The sequence below is a fragment of the Protobothrops mucrosquamatus genome, unplaced genomic scaffold, assembly GCF_001527695.2.
Source record: "Protobothrops mucrosquamatus isolate PMUCROS unplaced genomic scaffold, P.Mucros_1.0 scaffold2668, whole genome shotgun sequence".
NCBI lineage: Eukaryota > Metazoa > Chordata > Lepidosauria > Squamata > Viperidae > Protobothrops > Protobothrops mucrosquamatus.
In genome coordinates, this window is record NW_015388716.1 from 63,618 (window position 1) to 91,045 (window position 27,428).

The 27,428-nt window shown below is 42.3% G+C and overlaps 1 protein-coding gene across 1 annotated transcript; it reads left to right on the plus strand.

Annotated features, from left to right (window-relative positions):
* The first annotated feature begins 2,677 nt into the window (after positions 1–2,677).
* RPP21 (ribonuclease P/MRP subunit p21) lies at positions 2,678–13,359 on the plus strand. Its single transcript, XM_015825504.1, has 6 exons — positions 2,678–2,709; positions 5,675–5,723; positions 7,297–7,397; positions 8,771–8,853; positions 10,392–10,538; positions 12,876–13,359. The coding sequence occupies exons 2-6, from the start codon at positions 5,676–5,678 to the stop codon at positions 13,019–13,021; spliced, it is 525 nt and encodes a 174-aa protein (XP_015680990.1). The 5' UTR covers positions 2,678–2,709; position 5,675; the 3' UTR covers positions 13,022–13,359.
* The last annotated feature ends 14,069 nt before the right edge of the window (positions 13,360–27,428 follow it).

Consider the following 27,428-nt stretch of genomic DNA (forward strand, 5'->3'; position numbering starts at 1 on the left):
TAATTGTTCTGTCAGGAAGTTTCTCCTTAGTTCTAGGTTGCTTCTCTCCTTGATTAATTTCCATCCGTTGCTTCTTGTCCTGCCTTCAGGCGCTTTGGAAAATAGCTTCATTATGGTTAACACAATAGGTATAGATGCAAGGGTCTTTTTCCTGGGAGGGGAAAAAGAAATGTCTTCTCTTTAGGCGCTTCGGATTAACTGATTGGGATGAGCAGGTGGGCTGTTGAGTGCGATAGGGGTGGGGGGAACCAGCTTCGTGAGAGGGTATAAATATATGCTTTTTAAAATTGTGCATGTGGCCTTTTCTCCTGCATGAGAAAAAAACAAAAGCTTTATCCAAATAAAACTTTGTTCTTGGAATTCCAATTAGGTTTGTTTGTCTTTCAGACCTTGAGCCACGTCCCAGACAGGGTTTATTGTTATTGCTGGCAGAGTTCAAGCCCACAAATGAAGTCAAATAATGTCAGGATAATGTTGCAGGATCCAATCTGAATTGGTCACTGGAATTAGAGTTATAGTCCTCCGAGCTTTCAGACACATGATGGAGCCCATCCGCAGGGAACTTCTTTTTCTCTGAATGCACATAGTGGAGAGACAGGAATTCCCTGAGGATGGGCTCCAGCATGTGTCTGAAAGTTTGAAAGGCTAAAACTCTGTTCCCGGTAACCAACTCAGATTGCATCCTGCAGAGCCCAAACTCTTGACTTAGTTTGTCCTCTGGCCTTGCTATCCTCAGGCTTCCCCCAGCCCAAGGACATCGGAGGCTTCAGTTTGTAATATGCCTTCAGCAAAAAACTGTTGGCTTACTGGTGAGAGAAAATGGTACCTGATAAATGCAGGTACAGCCAAGCATGTGTACAGCCAAGCATTTGGCATGTGTACAGCCAAGATATACTCAGTTGGATCTCCTCCCATGATATTAATGTTTGCCATCAGCCAGGTCAATGGCAGGTAAATTGATCTTTACATAAGCAAATTTGTTTATTTAGTTGATTGTTAGATTATGATGTTCCCTGTGATGCTCTATATAGAAACAAAAGTTGGAGTTTAAAGAAGCAGGATAAAAAAGTATTGATACCTTTGAACTTTGTTTTGGAGAAGACAGCCAGGAAAAGAAACAGAATAACAAGAGTTGGAAGAGACCTTAGAGGTCTTCTAGTCCAACTCCCTGCTCAAGCAAGGGACCCTATATATACTATTCCAGACAAGCGGCTGTAACCAATGGATCATCAAACAAATCAACCCAGAGTTCTCACTTGAGGCCCAAATGATCTGCCCAAATTATCCTACTTTGGACATATGATGCCAAGAGCCATGTCTCTGGAAACGGCTCTAACGCTGGGAAGGTGGAAGGAAAGGGAAGGAAAGGATGACCAGCAACAAGTGAACGGAGTCAGCTACAGTGGGTGATGAGTGTCTCTGTGGAAGACTTGAAACAAGTTAGGGACAGAACCTCATGAAGAAATCTATCTATGTCACTAGGAGTTGAAAATAACTTAATGGCACATAGTCAAGTGGTATGGAATAGGCATGCAATGCTAAGCAATTATTTTGAGTGCTAGTAACCTATTTCAGACAGCCAATTTGGTGTAATGCTCAAGGCACCACCACAGAAACCATGAAACCATGTTCTAGTCCTGCCTTGGGCACAAGCCAAGCAGTGTAACCTTGAGCCAGTCGTGCTCTCTTCGCCCTAGGAAGGAGGCAATGGCAAACTAGTCCTGAAACCTTGTTAAGAAATCTGCAGGGACATCTCCAGGCTGTCACTAGGAGTCAACACCGAGTCGAAGGCACACTCGCACGAGCCAGACTTAATTAATGCATTCGAGTTTCTTAATTCGTGCGCAAGGGGGCGCTCTGCAGGCTTCGGCCCACTTTACCCGTAGATGCTCCCCTGCAAAATTCAGAGCCGAAGGGGAAAGAGCCGAGGGTTCTTTAAAAAAAAAAAGATTCCCTTATCTGGGCATTCAATAATCTTTACGTTAAGTTAGCACAGAGGTAGGCAACCTCGGCTCTTTTATGACTCATGGACTTCAACTCCCAGAATTCCTGAGTCAGCTATGCTGACTCAGGAATTCTGGGAGTTGAAGTCCATGAGTCATAAAAGAGCCGAGGTTGCCTACCTCTGAGATAGCAGAACACGTTTTTCCTATGGGGAAAACTACGGGGCATGCGCAGCTACGACGACGCCCCCCCCCCCAAGCCCCTTTCCTATTTCGAACCCGAACGCTACCTCCCTGTTGTAGTTCAATTCCATGGAATGAAAAGGCACTACATTTCCCAGAAGCCTTTGTGCCACGAAACCGGAAAAAAAGATGCGCTCCGGTAGCTTCGAGCGACGGACTTGGAGAGAGACTCTGCGCGCGGAATTAGGAAGCCGGTTCTATGGCACTTTAATCAACTTGGACCAATGCAATCAGACGACAGGGGTAAAGTCGGATATGGGTCATCAAGGGCTAAGCCCAAAGGAAGGAATAATAATAATAATAGCCTTGTATCCTCTGTTGTTGTTGTTTTTATTTTTATGGAGTATAAAGGAATGCAGAAAATTTAACCCCCAATTTCTTACAGGAGTTTGCTTTGTTTTGTTTCTGTAACTATCAGGTTGTTTCCTCTTTCCACGGTCAAGATTTCATCCTCTGTCTACTAAAAAAGGCTGTGCTTCTTTAGCAAAAGAAGAAGAAGAAAGCTGGTCTCCAAGTCACACAGGTGAGTGATTTGAAGCGAATGATTTGAATTCATAGCCGTTTGATACCCACATTATCTATTCTATAGGGCTAAGGAAAAGACTGGCATTGGATGGATGCAATATAAGTCAGAAGGGCCAAAACAGTATTGTGAAGAAGGCCTATAAGTGGCAAGACCTATGTGCTCTTGCACATCTCAGATCCCTTTTAGGAGAATCAAGCTGCATTGTAGCACTGTCTCTATTTGACTTTTTTTTTTTCCTGTCCCCTCCCTGCAAAATTAAGAGTTAATGGATTGTAACAATTCATTGGGGGTGGAGTTGTAGCATCCTTTAATTTTGCTATTCCAAATTTAGGGAAGGGGGAACTGAGAGAAACAAAATGATACCATGTGTCTCATGCTGGCTGGGGACAATTGTGGGAATTGAAATCCACATATCTTAAAGTTGCTGAGGTTGGATGAATGAGTCACTCATGTTTCTGACATACGTGCACCATTGCTGAAGATGTTGCACTTGTTAGAAATGTGTTTCAAAGTGCAGTTTGAGGTGCTGGGAGCTACTTTTAAAGCCCTACATGGTATCTAAGAGACTAAGATCTCAGGGACTGCCACAAAGAAGAGGGAGTCAAGCTATTCTCCAAAGTGCCTGAAGGCAGGACAAGAAGCAACGGATGGAAACTAATCAAGGAGAGAAGCAACCTAGAACTAAGGAGAAATTTCCTGACAGTTAGAACAATTAACCAGTGGAACAACCTGCCTCCAGAAGCGGTGAATGCTCCAACACTGGAAGTTTTCAAGAAGAAAATGGACAGCCATTTGTCTGAACTGGTATAGGATTTCCTACCTGAGCAGGGAGTTGGACTAGATGACCTCCAAGGTCCCTTCCAACTTTTTATTATTATTATTATTATTATTATTATTATTATTATTATTATTATTATTATTATTATTATTATTATTATTATTATTATTAAGATTTCCTAAACAGATCTGTCTGTCAATCAATTAATCAATCATAGAATCATAGGGCTGAAAGGGACCTTGGAGGTCTTCTAATACAACCCTCTGCCCCAAGGCAGGAGTTCTTATTCCATCCTGGACAAATGGTTGTCCAATTTTTTCTTGAAAACCTCCAGCGATGGAGCACCCACAACTCCAGGAGGTAAGCTGTGCCATTGACTATTATTCTCACTATCAGGAAATTTCTCCTTAGTTTCAAGTTGGGCCTCCCTCTGACAAGCTTCCACCCATTGCTTCTTGTCCGTTCTCGGGTGCTTTGGATAATAAATCAACCCCTTCATCCCTGTGACAATCCTTCAAGTATTGAAAGATAGCTATCCTATCACCCTAAGCCAGACATGTCAAACTCGCGATGTCACATGGCGTCGCACAACGTATCGGGACGGTTTTGCCATTGCCGGCAATGGGGTGGGTGCGCCTTCCGGATGATGCATCCGGTCTGCGAGCCGGTAGTTTGACACCCCTGCCCTAAGCCTTCTCTTCGTTAGGCTAAACATGCCTAGTTCTTTAAGTGTGCATCATACGGTTTAGCTTCCAGACCCATTATGTGATGACCCAGGGCACAGCACAGAGGCAATGCAGTCAGCTGGCAATTCAAACTGTCCTTTAATTGCTCCAAATTTTCCCCAAATGCTCCCACGTTTCTGGCAAGCCTCCAAACACAGGAAGACACACACACCTTCAGCGCCTCTGGCTGCAAGTAGTTTCACATATAGTCTGATTATGAGAGGTATTTACTCAAGGCCACGGAGATAACAAGGAAATGACACATACATCATAAATCTAACGAGTCTGTGTGAATACACACTTGCCTGAGCAGTTTCAAAAGGGAAGCCAAAATACAGTCCGAGATTTATAAACATCCAAGCAATATTGTCAGCCAGTCCAATGGTCAGAGTTTCCGGGTTTCCAAGCAGAAGTCACAGAACAAGAGATCAGCAACAACACATACAAAACTCCAAGGAATCAGCTTTTGTTCCCGTCAAATGCCTCTCCCCACAGCATCTCCTTAAATCTCATTATCCAGGTGTGCCTTGTGGAGTGGGGCGGGACGCTTTCCTCCCGAGTAGTTGAGCCTGCCTGCGTTGTTCCCTCCTTCTCTCCACTCTCCGTGCTCTAGGATGTATTTGTTACTACTGTCTTATTTCTATTATATTCTGTAATTGCATAAAGTCTATTAAGGATTAAGATGGGGATAAATCTCAGAAATCAATAAACAAAATTGTCAAACCTAGATAGCTACATGGTGCATACAGAAAACTCTGAAATATTTGACAGTGGTTATCTAAAGTTTTACAGCCCTGATTTGGTAGCCTTGGTAAATGTGTCTGCCCATAAAAAAGGAAAATTGATCTGGACAGATAGCAAATGTTCTTGGGACCTTAAAAAAAAAAAGGTGGAGCCATGTATCACAGTGGTTAGAATGCAGCATTGCAGACAAACTCAACTCACAGCCTGGAGTTCGATCCTCACTGGCTCAAGGTTGACTCAACCTCCCATCCTTCCAAGGTCGGTAAAATGAGGACCCAGATTATTGGGGGACAATAGGCTGTCTCTGGAACCACTTAGAGAGTGCTGTACATAAGTAAGTGCTATTGCTATTGATATGGGACAGTCTCCCCCTGTTGTACTTTCTGGTTCATTTATTTGTATTTATTCATTCAATGTCTATAGCTGTCCAACTCAACCAAGTGATACTTAGTTTAATTAGTGTTTTGAGAGTGGACACCCTGACTGTAGTGCTGTGAATGACAGAGCCCCCTGTGACAACTAAGCCCCTGTAATATGCCCACTGGGTCAAAAAGATTGGGCCCTCATATATTGTGATATCCCTCCAACTCTAAAACTCCAATCCATATAAGCAAAGCTTTTTTTTAAAAAAAGTACTGTTGTTGATCTAACCCTTTTTTGCATGCTGTCAGTTGTTTTGTCACTTAAATAATTTAAGATACCTTTATCATTTCAGCATGATAAAGGACAAAGAAGCGTTTCAGAGACTGAATTTCCTCTATCAGGTGAGAAGAATTTCCTGGCGTAGGAATTAATTTTACTAGGCTGTTTAAAACGGGGGGTGTAGCGGGAAGTGACCCTTAGCTATGCCTCAGTTTCCAGTTTGCTCACAAATGCATGTGAAATGCATGTTTTTCTCTTGGGTACAGTCAGAAAGACAGTTCCTTGAAAAGCAATGTAGAGACAACATGCACAGCATGGTTTCTGGAATTTTTTCCAACCCCTTTCCCAACAGCACCTATAGGAGGCATCTATTTTTTTTCTGTAATACAATTGCTCATGTTTGTGTGTATGTCCACGTTCCTACTCTTGTAATGTGGTACATCTACATGTGTTTGCACGTGTGCATATTCTCCCCAGAGTTAAATCAGGGCATGTGCCTATTTAACTAATTGTGCATTAGTTGCTTGGGATCTCTATATGTCCCTGCTAAACGCTCCTGTATATATATAAACTGGGAAGCACAGAGCGGACTGGCTCTGTATCAGATTTGGTCACATGACCAAGAGGGAGGAGGGGTTAAGAATGGAGCAGTTGGCAGGATTCTATAGGATTGTAGTGGAGTATTTTTTTTTTTCTGGATTCTTCACAACCCTAAATTTGTTTTCCAACTTCTCCCTCCTCCCCCTCCATTACAAATTTGATCCTGTTTTCACATAATGATCCTATAGACCAGGGGTGTTAACTCGTCACGTGACGTGTTGCGAAGTACCGCGGAGCTGGGGTGGGCGCGGCTTCCGCGTGACGCATCCAGCCCCCAGGTTGGCAGTTTGACACCCCTGCTATAGACCTTGGCAACTTGAAGATATGTGGACTTCAACTCCCAGAATTTTCCAGTCAATAAACCAGAATATTATTGTAAGATCCAGATAGCTGTACAATCAACCACAAAAAGAAAGTATTACATCTTTACTTGCTTTGGAAAACAATCAACTATGACAGCGGTCCCCAACCTTCCCGGCTCTGTGTCCTGGCAGCACCGGCGGCAGGGAAAGAGAGGGGATGGTTTCGTGAGCGTGCACCCGCTCAATTGCCACTTGCACAAACGTGTGCGCTCACCCGCCCCTTCGGCAAATGCAGCTGTATGCGTGCCTCACTCACCCACCGTTTTCGGGGTCTGGTTCCTAATGGTTCCACACGGGGCCAGGAGTTGGGAATCCCTGAATTATGGGGCTCATTTGACTTTCAAGGGAGATTGCCCACAATACAAAAGACATAATGTCAGTCTCCCTAAAGTGGGAATCACCAAGAATGAGCCGCATGCCCAAGTAGTAAGAATCAACAAAGACCTTCTTAAAGACGTGTCCTTTCAGGATCTGGCCACTAAATGTCCTGTAGTAAAATAAGACACCTCCTTACTTTAGTGATCATATTATGCTACTCGAGCTTTGACCCCCAAAAATTGATGTAGCTTTTAAGATGTGCTAAGATTCTTTACATGTTTTACAACCAAAGCCTTAATAGGATCAGATTGATTCTCCGTAAGATCCCTTTGTTATGAGGCAACCAGAGTGTGTAGGATGACTTTAGCCTAGATATCTCTGGGAGGCGGTAAGGATATTTCTCTTTCTTACACAGGCAGCGCATTGTGTGCTTGCCCAAAACCCAAATAACCAAGAGTTGGCTCGTTTCTACTGTCAAACCCAAAACAACATCAGCCGACGGCTCGTCCTGAGACAGTGAGTAGATAACCTTTATTGTCATTTTTTCCTGTGGGCACAATGGCACACATTAAAAATGAAATTTAGTTGCTTCCTCTCAAAGTGTACACATACATAACACACATTTAAAACATACTGTATACAACATATGTATAGACCAGGGGTAAGCAACCTTGGCTCTTTTATGACTCATGGACTTCAATTCCCAGAATTCCTGAGCCAGCATGGCTCAGCTTGGAAACCTCTCCCTTTCCCCTCAGCCTGGCTGGCTCAGGAATTCTGGGAGTTGAAGTCCACGAGTCATAAAAGAGCCAAGGTTGCCTATCCCTGGTATAGATCTACACCCTTACATATAAGTAACATATAAATATCATTCACTGTCCATCTTGAATACATGAGTAGCCATCTTTTGTGGAAGGTGATTACAAGCAGGGTATAAAACCTTTAATTTCTAGGGTAAGATATTGTTTCCAATCCAGCAACAAATGGAGCATTTTTCTTCCCATCTTTTGAACCTGTTTTCTCCTTGTTGCCAATTTTTTTTCTTAAAAATCTACTTATAATCTGACATGCCTTATTAATGCTTTATTTATTCTTATGTTCTTTATGGGGAACGCTTTGTAATTATTAACAATGTATCCATATTTAGGAGGGAAATTGGAGTTCATGAGACCACAATAAATAGATCAAAGGTTTGTCTGTACTTCATAATTTGCAACAAAAAAAATATTAGTTTTACTATTATCATACAGATAAATTCATGGCTGCCTTGAGATCTCAATCAACTTTTGGCATATGATACAGTTTTTGCCCTTTACTGCTCCAATATAGAAGTCACATTGCTTTTTCCCAATTAGTCCTTTCTCAATTCCTCTTCTTTTCGCTCTCTTCTTTTACTGTTTTCTAAATCTTACATTAGGGGTCAAAACTGAAATTGACCAGATTGAATTAGATCAGTATTTCCCAATCTGGCAACTTTAGGGGATTTGGACTTCAACTCCCAGAATTCCTCAGCCTGCATGCTGGGATACTGGGAACTGAAGTCCATACCTCTTAAAATGGCGAACAATGATTTAGAAGAGCTGGGTGGTTTATGGTTGCCATCTCACTTTGGCTATGAACTCAGTGATTCTGTTCATACCTCTCATTATAGCACAACTTTGCTAACCAAGATGTTACATTTGGCTAGATTCACGTTTTGCACTGAGCCACAATGAAGCTCACATATCCTATTAAGGCAAAACTAGATTCTTCCCTAACCAAAAGCACATTATAGCTTAGTTTGATATGAACACCCTGTCAGTGTCTGGTTATAAATAGTATAGATAGTCCTCAGTTATCAAGGGTAATTGAGTGCTGCAAATTAATTGATCGCCTGATTTTGTGTGCAGGGATCCTTCTGTGAAAAGGACCATCTGCAAATCCTGCTTCTCTCTTCTTGTTCCTGGAATCAGCTCAACAGTTCGCCAACGAAGTCAGTATTGCATTCTTTTCCTCCTCGCTTCTGGATGCTCCTTGGTATTATTCTTGCCCTAGAATCTGATATGATTGACACCTCTGCCCCTTGGGGTAAATGGATGCTAGGGTTGAGATGGAGAAGAGAGACTCAAGAGTTTGCTTAGTGACATCTATAGATCTATAGGCTTGCTTTGAGCTTCTTTGGGAAATGATATGTAGATGACACTGAGCCTTGGGAGGTCTCTCTTCTCCATCTCATCCTTAGATCCATTCTGGCTGGCACCATTTTTCATACAGAACGGGTTGGCATCTGCACAACAGAGACAAACATCTGGAGTTTTCATGGCCTGTGGGTGTACACACTGTTTTACTAGTGCCTCTTCCTTCAAAGAGTTGAAAGCCCACAGTGGGCTTTATATGATCCATCCTTCAGAAGCAAATAGAAGAGGTTTAAAATTGATTCCATCTTTATGTACAGCTACATAAAACATACAGAATTGTCAGGAAAAGTAGTAAGGAGATAGCTGTGTTCACACAAAATTCTTAACAGGTCGCTTAAACAGGTTAACTAGTGCCCAACTTAATAAACTTGAGAATTTGGGAAGTGTCTGGGGTGGGTTGGCTATCTGGCTTAGTATTGTGAAATACCAGTTTAGTAGGTTGTGTGAATCAAAACAAATGGGTTAATTTCAATCCTGAAGGTAAACATATTTTGTGAAATCAATCTCTAAAATATGTGTGTTGTCTTCAAAAGCCACTTCAGCTCTGCTGAACCCCTGGTGCTTCCCGTTGCAAACCGCTAGATTATCATCAAGGTTTTTGCAGATGATCAAGCGATTTTAAAAATCCTTTATTGTCAGCCGTGAGAGGTAGATCATATCAGAAAAATGATTCTACAGGAAGACAAGAACTAAATTTTGTGAGACAGATAATAATAACAGTGTCAACCTTCAAATGAATTTGGCTGCAGCCATCTTCATTTCGTTTTTGGTTGCCACGGTGATAGGGGGAGGAGAGATGCATTCTCTTAGTTTAGACCTAACAATAACTGTTCTCTGGGAACCAAGGTCAAGTTACCTAAGTTTTGGCTAAAGCTGTCTTTAGAAAGCTCGCCAAAGTAGTTAATTGGGGATTGTGATTTATAACATACTGAAGGGGTGAGGAGTTCAATGTTTTATAACCTTTCTTGCGGCAGTTGTTAATTGAATCCCTGCAGTTGTTAAGTTGGTAACCCGGTTGTTAAGTGAATCTGGTTTTCCCCATTGATTTTGCTTGTCAGAAGGTGGCACAAGGTGATCACGTGACCCTGGGACACTGCAACTGTCATAAATACATGTCAGTTGCCAAGCATCCAGATTTTGATCACGTGACCCTGTGATAATGTGAAAAACAGTCATAAGACACTTTTTTCCATTGTCTTTGTAACGTTGAACAGTCACTAAACAAATGGTTGTAAGTCAAGGACTACCCATATGTTTGGGGAGTAGCGGGAAGGGAGGGCGTCTTCTGTTCTTCTGTATTCCCGGTGATTCGTTCTTTCACGTTTCCAAATAGAGCGCCGTCATCAGCGGTGGACTGTTGTGCAGTGCCTGAACTGTGGCTTGAGCAAGCGTTTCCTTAGTAATCCTGGCTACAAGTTGTGGTCGGAGCAGCCTGAGTCATTGCTGGAGAATCAGACGCCAGCCGCTGCAGGCCCCAAAGGTAAACGGATGCAGAGGAGGCTCTGACAGAGAAGAGCTTCTGGGAATGGAGGAAAAAGCCACGCTTGTTCCGTGTCTGAAGGTCCACCTTGAGCAACCTCAGTTACCTCAGGGCTGAACACATCATCTTATTCGCAACTGTAACAGCAAGGGTTGCAGTGAGCAGGCTGCTGAGGCAAAGTTGACAGAGGGGAGGCTTTTTAAAATTTATCCTAGGTTTGGAGGAACATCAGAGTGTTCCTCTCTCAATGTGAAATTTATTTTAGGACATTTGTTATTATTATTATTTGGTTGATTTTCAACAACTAGGCTTGGAAGAAAGCATCAGTTTGGTATCATGATTAAAGCACATGAAAGCGGGGAAACTGTGATCTCTTGTCTGGCCTGAGGCACAAAGCCAACTGAGTGACCTTGGGCCGGTCGTTCTCTCTCAGGCCTAAGAAGAAGAAGAAAGCCAGGAGAAGAAACTGAGAAACTTTGCCAAGAGAACTGCAAGGTCTTGTCTAGTCGCAATGAGTCAACAGTGACTCACACAAAAATGTGTGAAAGGAATTCAGAAAATAAGTGCAGGGAGGACATGCAGCTTGATCTTAAGTGGCCCATTCCTTCTATTGAATAAGATCACACCGTTCTCTGTTGACTGCGTTTGCTAACTATACTGAATTTTATTTGCTGAAGGGCAGAAATGGAGAAAGAGAGCCAGTTTAGGATACAGTACAGGTAGTCCTCGACTTACGACCACAATTGAGCCCAAAATTTCTGTTGTTAAGTGAGACATTTGTTAAGTGAGTTTTGCCTCATTTTACGACCTTTCTTGCCACCCTTGTTAAGTGAATCCCTGCAGCTGATAAGTTAGTAACATGTTAAGTGAATCTGGCTTCCCCATTGACTTTGCTTGTCAAAAGGCCGCAAAAGGGAACCACGTGACCCTGGGACACAGCAACCATCGTAAGTATGAACCAGTTGCTGAGCAATCTGAATTTTGATCATGTGATCCTGGGGATGCTGCAAAGGTGGTAACTGAAAAATGGTCATAAGTCACATTTTTCAGTGCCGTTGTAAGTTTGAGCGGTCACTAAATGAACTGTTGTAAGTTGAGGACTACCTGTAATCCTTAATGGGCCTGGACTAGGAATGGGGGATATCTAGTCCCCCTTTAGGCATGGAAACCACCTGGATGACTTTGGGCCAGACCCTCCCTCCCTCTCTCTCAGCCCCAGGAAGAAAGTACTAGGCAAAAATGTTGCCAAGAAAACTGGTCCACGCAGTCACAGTTGGCTTGAAAGACCATAACAACAATAAAAGCAAGATAGCTGAGACGATTGCGAGGCTAATTATGAACATTCATGAGCGCTGACATTTGTATGAGATAGAATTAGAAGATCGTGAAACTGGACTATTAGGAAAATGGCCAAGAAAGGTGATAATGATATGAGAGTAGAATGTTTGAACCTCTAGAGATCGTGTCAGAATGGACCAGAGACCCTCGTCCATGAACTGAAGGGAGATAAATTGGACTGAGCATTTTTTCTTCCATCCGTCCTCCTTCCCTCTCACCCTTTCTTCTTTCTTCCATCTGCTTCGTTTCCCCTCCCTCTCCCTCTCCCTCTCTCTTGAGAGAGAGATAGTGGAGAGAGAGTGGGAGAGGGGATAGTTTGGTTTTGAATCCTGAATACTCAAAATAATGTTCAACTTTGTTGAATGGGGAAGCAAAGAATAACATTCCAGGTTGATTAAAATAAGATCTGAGAAGATTGACCTTAGTGAAACTAATTGTTGGTGCTTCCAGATGGGAGAGGTTAAGCCACAGAAAAGAAAGTGAGATGATGAACCAGAACTACTATTCCTACATCACCGTTTAATATTTCTAGTCTGCATAAATGCCATTCAGCCATTCCATATTATCCATAAAGTCCTGTCAAAAAGAACATAATTTTGCTGTAAACAAGCCCTAGATCGGGGGTAGGCAACCCTGGCTCTTTTATGACTCGTGGACTTCAACTCCCAGAATTCCTGAGCCAGCATGGCTCAGCTTGGAAACCTCTCCCTTTCCCCTCAGCATGGCTGGCTCAGGAATTCTGGGAGTTGAAGTCCACGAGCCATAAAAGAGCCAAGGTTGCCTACCCCTGCCCTAGATGCATCCAGTCTCTCTGGTTCCTTGTTCTAGATTCATCAGGGGAATGGTTTGAGTTGGAACTGGGAGGAAGGAGAAGAATTACAAAAGGAAAAGAGAAGGGACGATTTGCATGGAATTAGGGCAAGAGAAGGGCAAGTAGCCATTTAGCAACTGGCATCCACAGACTTTTCTTGAAACCACCTCCTTGTCTCCCATTTTTAGGCCAGATCCCCAATCCAGCACAAGAGCCACAAAAGGCCTCCAAATTGGGAAAGGCAACAGTCCCAAGTTCCAGTCCGTGCAGCCATGTTGCCTCTGAGGAGATCACAGCGGGCACCCAATCAATAGGAGCAAAGAGTGGGAAGTGACGTCTCCGTTGGGATTGTTCCATTTCCAGGCAGGTAAAGTAAGTGGCTGTAGTCCAGGAATGAATTCCCTGCCTTGGATGGAAGACAACCAGCAAGACGACGTTCAGGGCGGAGAAAGTCAAGGAATATACTTTCCAAAAATTCAACGTGCTACTTGAAGAACTTCAATGAATTTGGTGACCTTAATTTTAGGATAAAGTTGGCATCTTTTGCTGATCTAATCTTTTGTGTGTTTTATGTTTTGTTTTTGTTTTTAAGTTTTAATATGACTGTTTTTGACATGTTAATTGTTTCATATTTTTTGCTGTACAATGCTGGTTCACTTCTGGTGAGATGGGCAGCCATATGTCATTTAATAAATAAATATACACTGTATATGACAACTAGATAGACAGAAGAGCAGCCCACCCCACGCTCTAGTCTTGGAAGTTTCTTCAGTGTAGCTTATTTGTGCTTTATTTGTTTGTTTGTTTGTTTGTTTGTTTGTTAAATTTATTTGCCACGTATCTCACTGTGGGGCTTTTCTACCATCACTGGCTAAGAATGTGCTCCCTCTTCCACCTCTGTGACCAGAGGGGTGCCTCTTTTCCAACACTGCCAATTGTGATTTCAGTTTCTGGCACTATTGAGCTAGGACAAGGGTAGGCAACCTTGGCTCTTTTATGACTCGTGGACTTCAACTCCCAGAATTCCTGAGCCAGCATGGCTCAGCTTGGAAACCTCTCTCTTTCCTCTCAGCATGGCTGGCTCAGGAATTTTGGGAGTTGAAGTCCACGAGTCATAAAAGAGCCAAGGTTGCCTACCCCTGAGCTAGGTGCAGCCTCAGAACTGAAGCTCTGCTGATGTTCCTATCCAAAGAACTTAGTGAAAAGGTGAGAAAGAAAAGAGAGTTCCAGTCTCATATTACTTTTGTGTACCCGATAAATACAGGAAACCGGAAATAAATTTCTTTTTAAAACATGTGTACAGTACTTGCATTGTGCTTTCTACCAAGTTGGTTCAATTTATCCTTTTCCGCTTAGGGGAAGTGCTAAAGCTAAAAGTGTATATTTTGGTTTAAAGCTATGAGACCGTCAGCCCTTCAAAGTCAGGAAACAGACCTGTCAACTATTATTGGAATTCTACTTTTGTTGCCAGGTATAATAACAGAGCTGAACACCTGCCAATTTCCCTTTGCAGTCTCTTCTACCATACAGAACCAGCATGGGATGATTCTGAGTTTCTTTTATTTCTCTCCTTTCCCAAGGCTGAGGTGTCACTTACTTTTATCTGCTAAAGGTTCTTGCACTGTATTCCTGTGTCAATGTTATCGCTGCCTTTGTCCATAGAAACTGGGAAAAAATTTATTGACTTGGACTGGATAGTTATGGATATCCAGGGAGAAGCCAATAAATGAAATGTACTCGGCCAGGCTGTTGGGAGAAGTCAAGTCTGAATCCTGAAGTTTCTCAATTCCATCTTGGTTCTGTCTTCTTTTATATGCTGCACGGCATATAATGTAATTATTGTCAAGAATGAAACTTTGGCAGCTACGTGCCTCTTCATTTTGACCTGCCATTAAAATTGGGGGGGGGGAGGTGTTGCTTTAGAAGTGTTTAGATGGAGAAATGAAACCTTTTTGATTTTGCTGAAGACCGTGAGAGCCTGAACCATTTCCAAGGAAACTGCAGCAGGTGTGGAAGAGAAGCAGATAGTTCCCATAACAAACTGAAATTATTTATCGGGACTATGTGAGAGGGCAGGGGGTTGGGCAAAAAGACTATTGTTTACGGTAATTCTTTGATCTGGTGTCTTGAAACCTCAGAGTGAATTTTGCTTCGACAGTACCGTGCCATGTATTCAATAAACAGTAAGATTTTTGGAAATGGAATGAACCTGGTGATTAATTTGGATCCTTGAGCTGGATATTGACAATTATATTATATGCACCTCCACAGCCTGTGATGGAAATTCCTTTTTCTTTTTGGACTTATTTGGCACCAACAAGACCTCATGTCTTTTCAGACACATGTGTCCAACTGAGTCAGTTGTTTTTTGCTCCATTCCCTGTGATACTTCTCTTTTTCTGCACTCCAGTTGTTCCCTTTTGTGGCTGTTTCTTCTCTCAAAGTGTCTACTTTGGGTAAGTTCTCCTTTCAGGCAATGTGTTTCACCTTGGCTTCATGACATGTATTATTTAATTATTTGTCATTACAGCTGTTAATTACTATACCTTTTATAATATTTTAACTAATTTTGGAATACACTACGGGCACTTTGCTGATGCTAATGCTTATATTCAGCAGTCCTGAATGTTTGCGCCTTTTAAGTGTGAAAAAGGATATACACGATACAAGATTTAAAAAAAGGTCCAGTACATTTGTCGGTTGAACAAGAGATCCGTTTGTGTACAAAAGTTCTCATTCCGCTCCCTTTTTCTATAATCGAGGTTATTACTGCTAAATATGTAATATCCTACATATACAGGTATTTCTCGACTTACGACCACAATTGTACAGCCCAGTGGTGGCGAACCTATGGCACACGTGCCAGAGGCGGCACTCAGAGCCCTCTCTGTGGGCACACGCGCCATTGCCCCAGCAGAGTTCGCCAGAGTAGCATGCACGTGGCATTTGGAAGCGACAGGGCAGGAAGTGAGCAAGCAAGCGGCGTTGGCCCTCCGGGGATTCCCCGGAGATGATGAGGGACTGGCCCCCACTGCCCTGGCCCCAGCCACACTCACCCAGTCTGCCATGACCACTGCAGCCACGCCCACCCAGTGGGCCACCCCCCCCCCAAGGGCTCCACAATGCTGATGCAGGCCTGGCACTTTGTGATAAATAAGTGGGTTTTGGGTTGCAATTTGGGCACTCGGTCTCTAAAAGGTTCGCCATCACTGGTATAGCCCAAATTTTCTGTTGCTAAGTGAGACATTTGTTAAATGAGTTTTGCCCCACTTAACAACCTTTCTTGCCACAGTTGTTAAGTGAATCACTGTCATCGTTATGTTGACAACATGATTGTTAAGTGAATCTGGCTTCCCCATTGACTCTGCTTCCCCTGACCCTGGGACACTGCAACCATCATAAATATGAGTCAGTTGCCAAGGGTCTGGATTTTGATCACATGACCTTGAGGATGCTGCAATGATTGTAAGTGTGAAAATTGGTCATAAGTCACTTTTTTTTCAGTGCCATTGTAATTTCGAAAGGTCACTAAATGAATTGTAAGTCGAGGATTACCTGTAGTTTGCCGAGTCATAGTTTTTGAGATAAATAGAGCCAGTTTTTTACTCCATTTCTAGGTAAGCAGGAAGCAAGCTGACCTGCTGAGAATTGTAAAAACTCATCTGAAAGAAGAGTTGAGTCAGATAACCAAGAATGTGGATCCATTCCAGAAAATTTATAATAGTGTGGGGAATCGTTTTTCATCAAGCAATACAATTCTGACCATAAAAGGCCATTTATTTAGTTTGGATTTTTCTGGGTTATCTAAACATTCACTCCAAAAGACAACAGCAAACAAATCTAACCAGAATCTCCTAGTTTCTGAACTTAGTGAGGGAGATGTTGATAAAGCAAATTCATCTTGGTATTCTGTTCTTACGGCTTGTAGATTTACTGAAAAACAAAATACAAAATACAACTAGAATTTCAAGCTGCACCAAGAGGAACAAGTGCAAAACTGCAAGTACATTAGAAGTTCTGCTATCATTGAAGGCACTGAATGCGGTAAGGAAATTAACAACAACAACAACAACAACAACAACAACAATAATAATAATAATAATAATAATAATAAAAAAGTTGGAAGGGACCTTAGAGGTCATCTAGTCCAACCCCCTGCTCAGGCAGGAAACCCTATACCATTTCAGACAAATGGCTGTCCAGTCTCTTCTTAAAAACTCCCAGTGTTGGAGCATTCACCGCTTCTGGAGGCAGGTTGTTCCACTGGTTAATTGTTCTAACTGTCAGGAAGTTTCTCCTTAGTTCTAGGTTGCTTCTCTCCTTGATTAGTTTCCACCCGTTGCTTCTTGTTCTGCCTTCAGGCGCCTTGGAAAATAGCTTGACTCCCTCTTCTTTGGGGCAACCCCTGAGATATTGGAACACTGCTATCATGTCCCCCCTTGTCCTTCTCTTCATTAAACTAGACATACCCAATTCCAGCAACCGTTCCTTATATGTTTTAGCCTCCAGTCCCCTAATCATTTTTGTTGCTCTTCTCTGTACTCTTTCTAGAGTCTCAATATCTTTTTTACATCGTGGTGACCAAAACTGGATGCAGTATTCCAAGTGTGGCCTTACCAAGGCATTGTAATGTGGTATTAATACTTCACGTGATCTTGATTCTATCCTTCTGTTAACGCAGCCTAGCACTGTGTTGGCTTTTTTGGCAGCTGCAGCACACTGCTGGCTCATATTTAAGTGAATGTCCACTAGGACTCTGAGATCTCTGGAGAGAAGGATGAGTCAAGGGGTCACAGGTTGTCTAGTCCCTTTTTAAAAATCTCCGGCGATGGGAAATCCACAACTCTTGTAGGCAAAATATTCTATTCTTATTCTTGTACACATCATCAGGAATTTTTTTCCTATATTTAAACAAAATCTACACAGCTGCAACTTGCACTTGTTATTTCTGGTCTGAATGTCTGTGACCATGTAGTTTCCTCGTCATTTCCCTTTATGTACTTGAACTAATTGTCTCCCTGAAGTAACAGGAATTTCCCACCTCATTTATAGTGAATTAATTAAGGAAAAGTATCTCGATATGATTTTAAACACTTTTTCCTGGGTTTCCTGCCACCTGAACTAATATGGCAATTATGAGAAAAGACAGGATAAGATGTTGATGATGATATGACGATGATGAAGGCAACTCACTTTTTATCTCTTGATTGTCTATGGAGATTCTCAATCATCAGGTCATTGTTATCCCAAAGATGCTTTTTCATGAGGCAACTGGACCCATTTGCACTACTCAGGTGATCCTGACAATACAGATAAACCTCCAGGTGACCTCAATGACTCTCTTGTTGTTAGTTGTGAAGTCGTGTCCGACCCATCGCGACCCCATGGACAACGTTCCTCCAGGTCTTCCTGTCCTCTACCATCTTCTGGAGCCCATTTAAGCTCACGCCTACTGCTTCAGTGATTCCATCCAGCCACCTCATTCTCTGTCGTCCCCTTCTTCTATTGCCCTCAGTCTTTCCCAGCATTAGGCCCTTCTCCAGTGAGTCTGACTCTCTAAAAGAATGCAAATGACCAGCTGTCTACAAGGAGTATAATAACAATAACAATAAAGTTGGAAGGGACCTTGGAGGTCATCTAGTCCAACCCCCTGCTCAGGCAAATCCTTCCATTCCCCATCATCCAGTCGGAGCACAAGAAGCTTCTTGGATGAAAAGCAAAACATCTTCAAAGAAAAACAAGAATGTCCAGTTGTCCATAATGCCTTGTGAAAAAGCATCGTTGGGTTATCTCTTAATTGTTGACATCTTTTCTTTCTTCCATTCCTTTCTTGATTTCCCCATCATCTCTCCACATGCAGTGAGCTGCTCTGGCTGATAAAATCTGGTTTCAAATAGCATTAGTCACTTGTGCAAGCGGAAAATTGTGCAATTGCTGTCACCTTCCCCCCCCCCTCCGGCACAATTATCAATGTACTGTAGCTTCTCCAGTCTTTCTGGGGAATTTGCTTGCTCAACAGCAAATTCTTAGACATGCCTCAGCTTGTGTAAATACTTTTCAGGAACACCTTGACTTATGACTATAAGGGAGCCTGCCATTATCTGATCAATCTGATTTTACACCTTTTTCTGTGGTGTTGTTGTTAAGTGAATGCTGTAGTCGTTAAGTGAAGGCTCTGGTTATTAAGCAAACCAATGGTTTGCTACAGGTGCGGTTTTGCCGAAAACTGGAAGTTGTAAAATGCAGTCAGGTGACCACAGGATGCTGCAAAAGGCCCCAAATGTATCTGTGTTGTTGAGCGTCTGACATGCGGGTCACGTGACTATGGGAGAGCACCCACTGGGACTTTGGATCTCGGTCGTAAATCCTCTTTTTGGGGGGCTCCAGCATAACTTCAAATGCTCACTAAGTGACCAGTCGTAAGTTGAGGACTACCTGTATTGCAGGCAAGAAAGAAGCCAGCTGCCACAGAAGATACTGAACAAAGCAGTCACCACTTCTCTCTCTGCATGTGTGTGTGTATGTGTGTGAGAGAGAAAGTGTGAATGTTTCAGGCTTTACGGTCCTTCTTGACCTTTCTTTGAATCATTTTCTTCAAGGACAGAGAAGGCAGCTGGAATTTATTGACATAATAATTCTCACTAGTCTGGGAAACACCGCTCCTTGCTCTATCAGCTTCACTCCTAACAATTGACTGCATTGTGGTTTCAACAACTACTTAGAAATAGTTCAGAGTTTCCAAAACTTTATACAAATCAATGTTCAAGTATTGTCTATATCAGGGGTAGTCAACCTTGGCTCTTTTATGACTCGTGGACTTCAATTCCCAGAATTCCTGAGCCAGCTTAGCTGGCTCAGGAATTCTGGGAGTTGAAGTCCACGAGTCATAAAAGAGCCAAGGTTGACTACCCCTGGTCTATATAGTAATATATAAGAGAATAACAGAGTTGGAAGGGACCTTGGAGGTCTTCTAGTCCAATCCCTTGCTCAGGCAGGAAACCTTATATCATTTCAGACAAATGGTTGTCCAATCTCTTCTTAAAAAGTCCAGAGTTGGCACCCAGAACTTCTGGAGGCAAGTCGTTCCACTAATTAATTGTTGTGTCAGGAAACTTCTCCTTAGTTCTAGGTTGCTTTTCTTCTTGATTAGTTTCCATCCATTGCTTCTTGTCCTGCCCTCAGGTGCTCTGGAGAATGTCTTGACTCCCTCTTCTTTGTGGCAGCCCCTGAAATATTGGAACACTGCTATCATGTCCCCCCTCGTCCTTCTCTTCATTAAACTAGACATACCCAATTCCAGCAACCTTTCCTTATATGTTTTAGCCTCCAGTCCCCTAATCATCTTTGTTGCTCTTCTCTGTACTCTCAACATCTCAACCAAAACCAAAATCATTTATTAACTCTGACATTAAAGTAAATACAAATCTTTCATGTGGTCTGTTTAGTTTTTTTTTAAGTTTGGAAGAGGGGGGGAAAAGTCAGATTACATCAACAGAAGCAGAAATATTCTCTTTACCGTTAATAACCACTCATTAATATGTTACAAAATAAACGATTTGGATTTTAAGAAGGTTGGGAACATTTTTCTAACTTAATTTGATACTAGTATAACCCTTGTGTATACCAAGGATCGTGCCTTTTTTTTAAATACAACATATATAGTTTTGCCTCTTCTTGCAGTTTGATTGCTGTATTGCATGACTTCTTACAGGAAATAATAGGGACTACACTCATTTTAAAACTTGTTATCTCCCAGTTGGTAAAGGGAAACAGTAGCTATCCTGATTAGAAATAGACTTTTGTCCTCGTTTAATTAAAAAGCATCTGAATACCTGCCATATTAATACCTACCATCACTGACCAGGTACAACTTTTAAAAAAAATATTGTTAGTATTGAAAACAAATAACTCTTCCCCCTCCTTCTTTTTTCATTTGTTCTCAAGTGAGTGGCAACCACTTTAACAAATCCCTGCAGATTTCTTAGCAAGGTTTCAGGAGTGGTGTGCCCTTGCTTCTTTCCTCGTGCTGAGAGAGACTGACTGGCTCAAGGTCACCAGGTGGCTTTGTGTCTAAAGTGGGACTAGAACTCACCATCTCACAATTTCTAGACTGGTACCTTAACTACTACTGTACACCAAACTGGCTCTTCCTCCCCACACCCAAAAAAAAAACATATCCCAATTTTATACCAGTTTTCTAAATACAGTAAATATCAGTGAAATAGTTCACTAGTACTAAAGCAATTTGTTTTCTATTACTGGCAAACCTATTCAGTGCCAGTAAAGACAGTACCCATCCGCACGTAAGGGTTGTACTAATTCCAGATGTTTTCCTATGATTCTATGCTTTTTTGGAAGCGGAATGCCGTATCTACTCAGCACATGTTTCTTAGGAAATATGACCAAGAGAATTTTGCAGCATTTCCTCAAGAGCTGCAAGGCAGATGGTTTCCTATGGGCAAAAATGTCTGCTTCATCATCTATGGAGATTCTCAGTCATCCAGGTCATGGCTATCCCAAAGGTACTTTTTTTTAAAAAAAGATGCTTTTTCAAAAGGCAACCGGACTTTCTTTGTTTTTCATGTTAATGAGCTGGATGAGAAGAGAAACATCTTCAAGGAAAAACAAAGGAAGTCCACTTGCCTTTTGAAAAAGCACTTTTGGGACTTCTGCCTCATCCCTTAAACCAGGGGTAGGCAACCTTGGCTCTTTTATAACTCGTGGACTTCAACTCCCAGAATTCCTGAGCCAGCATGGCTCAGCTTGGAAACCTCTCCCTTTCCCCTCAGCATGGCTGGCTCAGGAATTCTGGGAGTTGAAGTCCACGAGTCATAAAAGAGCCAAGCTTGCCTACCCCTGCCCTAAATGTTTTCCCTTCCTCTTTCTTCTGCAGCCAGAGGTACCTTACCCTCCATTTTCTGTTTGCCCCAATTGCCCCTCAATTTTTGGAGGGTCCGGAGGTGGCAAGAGAGCACATACCCTGTCCTTCTATGGCTTCCAGTGTCTCTGAAAATGACACAAAAATGAGGCTTGCTTTTGAGAATAGCTGTTATTGGATGTTGATGAATACTGGTGTACCACCCAAAATGTGTGGTGTGACACCTTTGACACGCGTGTCATAGGTTCACCATCACCGATCTAGAAGCCCCTTGAGAGAGAGAACTTTTCAGATACAAGTGTGGATGAAGACTTGTGAGGCGGGGAAGATGGATCCAAGCAATCCTATGAAGAATAATAGGGACATAAAGATGGAATGTTGTTTCTTCATTCATTCAAAATTAAATATTTTAATGTTATGTGTAATAGGATTCCTGTGGGGGGAAATGAGCAATTTGCTTATATCTTATTTGCGGAAATCAGTGCAGTTTAGAAATGCTTAGTTTGGTGGCACTATGTTTTTATTTCAATATTGGTCTCCGTGTGATGTTTATTTTCAGTTTATGTCTCTTCTCCTACTAAGTCAGGGCCGCTTATGGTTATTTTCACAAACATACATGAAACTAAATTTCTGGTTAAATGTCCACTCTTGATTTTTCTTAGAAATGAGTTCTGCGCTCATGCAACAAAGGTGCTATCATACTGACACCTCTAGCTACTAAAATAGTTCTTTGTTTTATTTGCTTAATTTTCCTTTGACTGTTACGAACTCGGGAGATTCCTTGCAGGAGTACATTTCTTCACATATTTTTGTTTAATGAAAAAGCAAAAAGCAGTGTGAAGTTCAGTTCATAGGAAACTTCTCCAAAGGACTTGGTGCAACCTGGAAAATCTTTTTACTGCAGCACCCCAGAAACCCCTGTTGGCATATAAAACAAGATCTGCTTCCTTGCTCATATGATACTGTCCCCTTCTGGGAATTCATCCTCCACCAGACGCCGACATACACAGGTGGTCCTTGACTTATGACCATAATTGAACCCAAAATTTCCATTGCTAAGCAAGACACTTATTAAATGAGGTTTGCCTCATTTTACGACCTTTCATGCCACAGCTCTTAAGTGGATCACCATAGCTGTTAAGTTAGTAAGAGTGAACCTAGTTCCCCCATTGACTTTGCTTGTCAGAAGATCACAAAAGGTGATCACATGACCCTGCCTGGACAATGCAATTGTCACAAATATGAGCCAGAGGACTGCCCAAGCAGAAAAGTATCCGTGGGTGTACTACAATCACATGCAAATCCATCTCTTTAAGATTTGACCTGGTACTCTGCTGCCACAGTGGCCAAAACATAACATATTTCAATGGTCTAGCACAGTGATGGCAAACCTTTTAGAGACCGAGTGCCCAAACTGCAACCCAAAATTCACTAATGTATCGCTGGGTGCCAGGTGGGTGTGGCCCACTCGGCAGGTGCAGCTATAGTGGGCTTGGCAGACTGGGTGGGCATGGCCACTGGATGGGTGTGGCTGCAGTAGTCATGGCAGATTGGGTGGGCATGGCCGGGGTAGGTGTGGCCACCTCGATGTTGCTTATGGGGAGGGACAACTGTGGGAGCCAGGCAGGGTTGGGGGAGATCCAGAGGGTCTCTGGCGGGTGGGATGGTGGGCTCTCCAATGGCGGCTGTAGGCTAGGCCAGTGATGGCAAACTTTTAGAGACCATGCGTGCTGGGGCGATGGCGCGTGCCCACAGAGAGGGCTCCACGTGCCGCCTGTGGCACGCGGTGCCATAGGTTCGCCACCACTGGTCTAGCAGTTAACAGTGGAAAGGACTAGATCAAAAGTTAAAAAGGCAAATTTTCTAATTCATCAAGGGATTGTATGAATTGGTCAAATGAGTGAAAAAAACCTGTGTCTCAGAAGAGAAGGAGGCTGAAATGCATTTCTGAAGAAGATGCTCAACATTGAGAAGGCTGATTAGATCTTCTAATCTGGAGCCCTGGTGGCACAGTGGTTAGAATACAGTATTGCAGGCTAATTCTGCTGACTGCCAGCAGTTCGATTCTCACCAGCTCAAGGTTGACTCAGCCTTCCATCCTTCCAAGATCTGTAAAATGAGGAGCCATATCATTGGGGGCAGTATGCTGATTCTGTAAATTGCTCAGAGAGGGCTGTAAGTCTAAGAGCGAGGTATATAAGTCTAAGTCAGTGTTTCTCAACCTTGACAATTTTAAGGCATGTGGACTTCAACTCCCAGAATTCCACAGCCAGCAATGCTGGCTGTGGAATTCTGGGAGTTGAAGTCCACATGCCTTAAAATTGTCAAGGTTGAGAAACACTGGTCTAAGTGCTATGGCTATCTTCCACAATACCCATGTGCAATCATATGAGCTTTGGGATAAGAGTAACTGCTAGCACCCAAAGTTTTAGGTTCCTCAGAAACCAGCAAATATATGCCCAAATAACCCTGGCATCGGATGGAGAAAGATACAGTGTGGAATGGGTTAACCTCACTTCTTAAACAGGACCTGCTGTTTCCTGATAAAAACAGATTGAAAACTATTTTTCCCCTCCACAAACTTCTGAGCCAAAATGGTGCCAGCCTCTGAGTCTCTTGGTTCTAAAAAAAGTCTTCTCGTTTCCTGTTGTTGAATTTGTATTACTATTTTTGTGTGTCACACTAAAATTGGTGTTACATGTTCTACTCTACTCCCAAGCTAGCGAGATGTCACACCACAGCAAAATATAAACTCCTTGTATTTATGGCTTCAGAACTATAAACAGCCTAGTTTGTGGTGTGCAATTCTTTCCCCAAAAGGAAATACCCGTTATGTACACACATCGAGTATGAGAAGCCCAAAAGCACGTCTATGGCTAGCATTTTGGCAGATTGCAAATGAGGCAAAAATGTTGTAAGACAGATCTATAAAGGGCTTTGTTTTGACTCAGAAATGTTTTGGAATAGAAACGCACATGCATGCAGCTCGTTATAGAATCTTGTGTCCAGTATTAAAACTGCTTACAACAGTGATCATTGCTGCGCCATCAGTGAGTCTGTTAGTATACATATACCGATTTGCTCAATAAAATCAAAATGTAAAAAAAACCACACACACACACACACAGAGAGAGAGAGAGAGAGAGAGAAGAGAGAGAGAGAGAGAGAGAGAGAGAGAGAGAGAGGAAATGTAGCTCAAAGCCCATTTTGTCAATTGCAACACGCCTTTCATCGTTGTGAGGTAGTCCAGACAAGAAGCACACTTAGGAGTACCAGCTGTATCTTTTTTCTAATGTTACATTAACAGAATCCTGTAAATCTGAAAGTATATCTCTTCCCCCCCCCCCTCTCCACCCTCTCATCTTTATAGTCCAAGAAGCTTAAGGAGGGTCCATTCTGAGATGTTTGCCACGCCCCATTCCGTCTGAGGGCTTAGCTGCCTCTTATCTGACCATTGCCTAACTAACTTGTGACTCTTCCTCCTGTCTCCCAAGACCATTCTCACTGCCATTTAAACGCCCTTCCACACTTTCACTAATAATGCAGAGAGTGCTGGAGGTGAGAGTGAAAATTGCTTTCAGTCTGTTAAATAACCTTGTGTAGTTAGAATGATCCCGCTCAGGGTTGCTGCAAAACTTCCCAAAAAGATCTTAATCACCTGTAATCCCATTCTTCTATGGTATGAGTTTTAGCTATCCCAAGAAAGAATTTGTACACACAGTGGTACCTCGATACTCATTGTTAATTGGTTCCGGGAGGCAGGATGAGTACTAAAAACAAGTACCAAACATTTTTTTCCCATAACGAATAATGTAATGAGTCACAAGGCAGCCAACACTGATATGTTGTAGCTTGTCAAATGATGAGCACCAGGGCAAACGTTTTGCATCAGAATGCACTGAGTACCAAATGCAATGAGTTTCAAAGCAGTTGAATGCCAAGGTACCACTGTACAAATGTATGTACAGTGGGCCTTCTGAAAGAGTCTGAAAACCTTGCTTTGCCAACTGGCTTTGGACCCCAAAGGGGATGTTCCACTCTGGGGTGGTTAGTACATTAGGGGAAGGTTCCTTCTCCATCCCGTTCTTGTATTGGTCCCTTAATCTCTTGTTAATCTTTAATGGTCACCACGATGTAAAAAAGATGTTGAGACTCTAGAAAGAGTACAGAGAAGAGCAACCAAGATGATTAGGGGACTGGAGGCTAAAACACATAAAGAACGGTTGCTGGAATTGGGCATATCTAGTTTAATGAAGAGAAGCACGAGGGGGGACATGACAGCAGTGTTCCAATATCTCAGGGGTTTCCCCAAAGAAGAGGGAGTCAAGCTATTTTCCAAAGCACCTGAAGGCAGGACAAGAAGCAACGGATGGAAACTAACCAAAGACAGAAGCAACCTAGAACTAAGGAGAAACTTCCTGACATTTAGAACAATTAACCAGTGGAACAACAGAAGTGGTGAATGCTCCAACACTGGAAGTTTTTAAGAAGAGACTGGACAGTCATTTGTCCGAAATGGCATAGGGTTTCCTGCCTGAGCAGGGGGTTGGACTAGATGACCTCCAAGGTCCCTTCCAACATTATTATTATTATTATTATTATTATTATTATTATTATTATTATTATTATTATTATTATTATTATTGTTGTTGTTGTTGTTGTTGTTGTTGTTGTTGTTGTTGTTGTGTTTTAATTTTAATGCTGAGTGTTTTTAATGTTTCGAATGCACGTTGTGCTTTAAAGATGTTGCAAGCTGCCCAGAGTCACTGGACAGAGAGATAGGCAACATATAAATTTTATAAATAAATAAATGAATGTAGTTGCTTGGGGGAAACAAGGGGGAGATAAGACATTATTGTAAAAGAAAGACAAAATTAAGAGCGGGCATAAAATGACTAGCACTAGCACTGAGGACATTACCTCGTTTGGTAATGAAATGTCTGCAAGAAAACAACCAAGCTCCAAGAGCACGGAGGATCCCTCATTTCAACCCTGAGCTACAAATATTCTCCTTTATTGATAAAACGATTAAACAAACAAACAAAATGGCTATTATGTGCGACACCGACAATATTGCACTGGATCAGCCAGCCACTGCATTAGGTTTTCAAATGTATTTGTTTGTTCATTAGGCTTGTTTGCCATTCAGCTTTATTTCTTGTCCTCCAACTTCCTTCACCAATTCCCCACCCACCCTTTCCCCCTCTTCTTGGAAATAATTGTGCATACACAGATTTTTCTCCTTTGCAACTTCGGAGCAAGCATCTGAGGAAGTAGACTGAAATCCTCAGAAATGCATATAGTGATAAATAGACCAATCTTCAAGGTATCACAAGATTCTTGTTTGCTTGGCTGGCCGCAAGAGAGCAATATTTTGGAATATGAATTAGAAACACATAATAAATAAAAATAAGCATGGCTATATCTCCAGAAAAAGTTATAATGTTAGCGAAACACTAGAGGGTACCATAACACCAAGCACCAAGCCTAGGGAGCACATTACATTGGACCAACAGACCCATTATAGTAATAGCTAATTCCCCAATTCATTTGGACAGCTTACAACACCCCACTGGTCTACACTGGTCATTACCCTAGTTAGTAAGTTGCTCTTGTGCTGGATACTTGAAGGTGGACGGCCATTCATTCATAGGATCAGCCAATGGTGGTCACATTAGCATTCTTTATCCAACTGTGCTGATTTAATTCCTAGAATATGTATAATACTCAAACCACTATAATCAAGTTTTCTCAGGATCACAAAAGCAGTCTCACTGTGGACTCCACTGCAGGGAGTCTTACAAATTCTGGTTCAATGTGGGCTATCTGTAATGTACAATAATGCACTGCTGGGCTAAGGCAG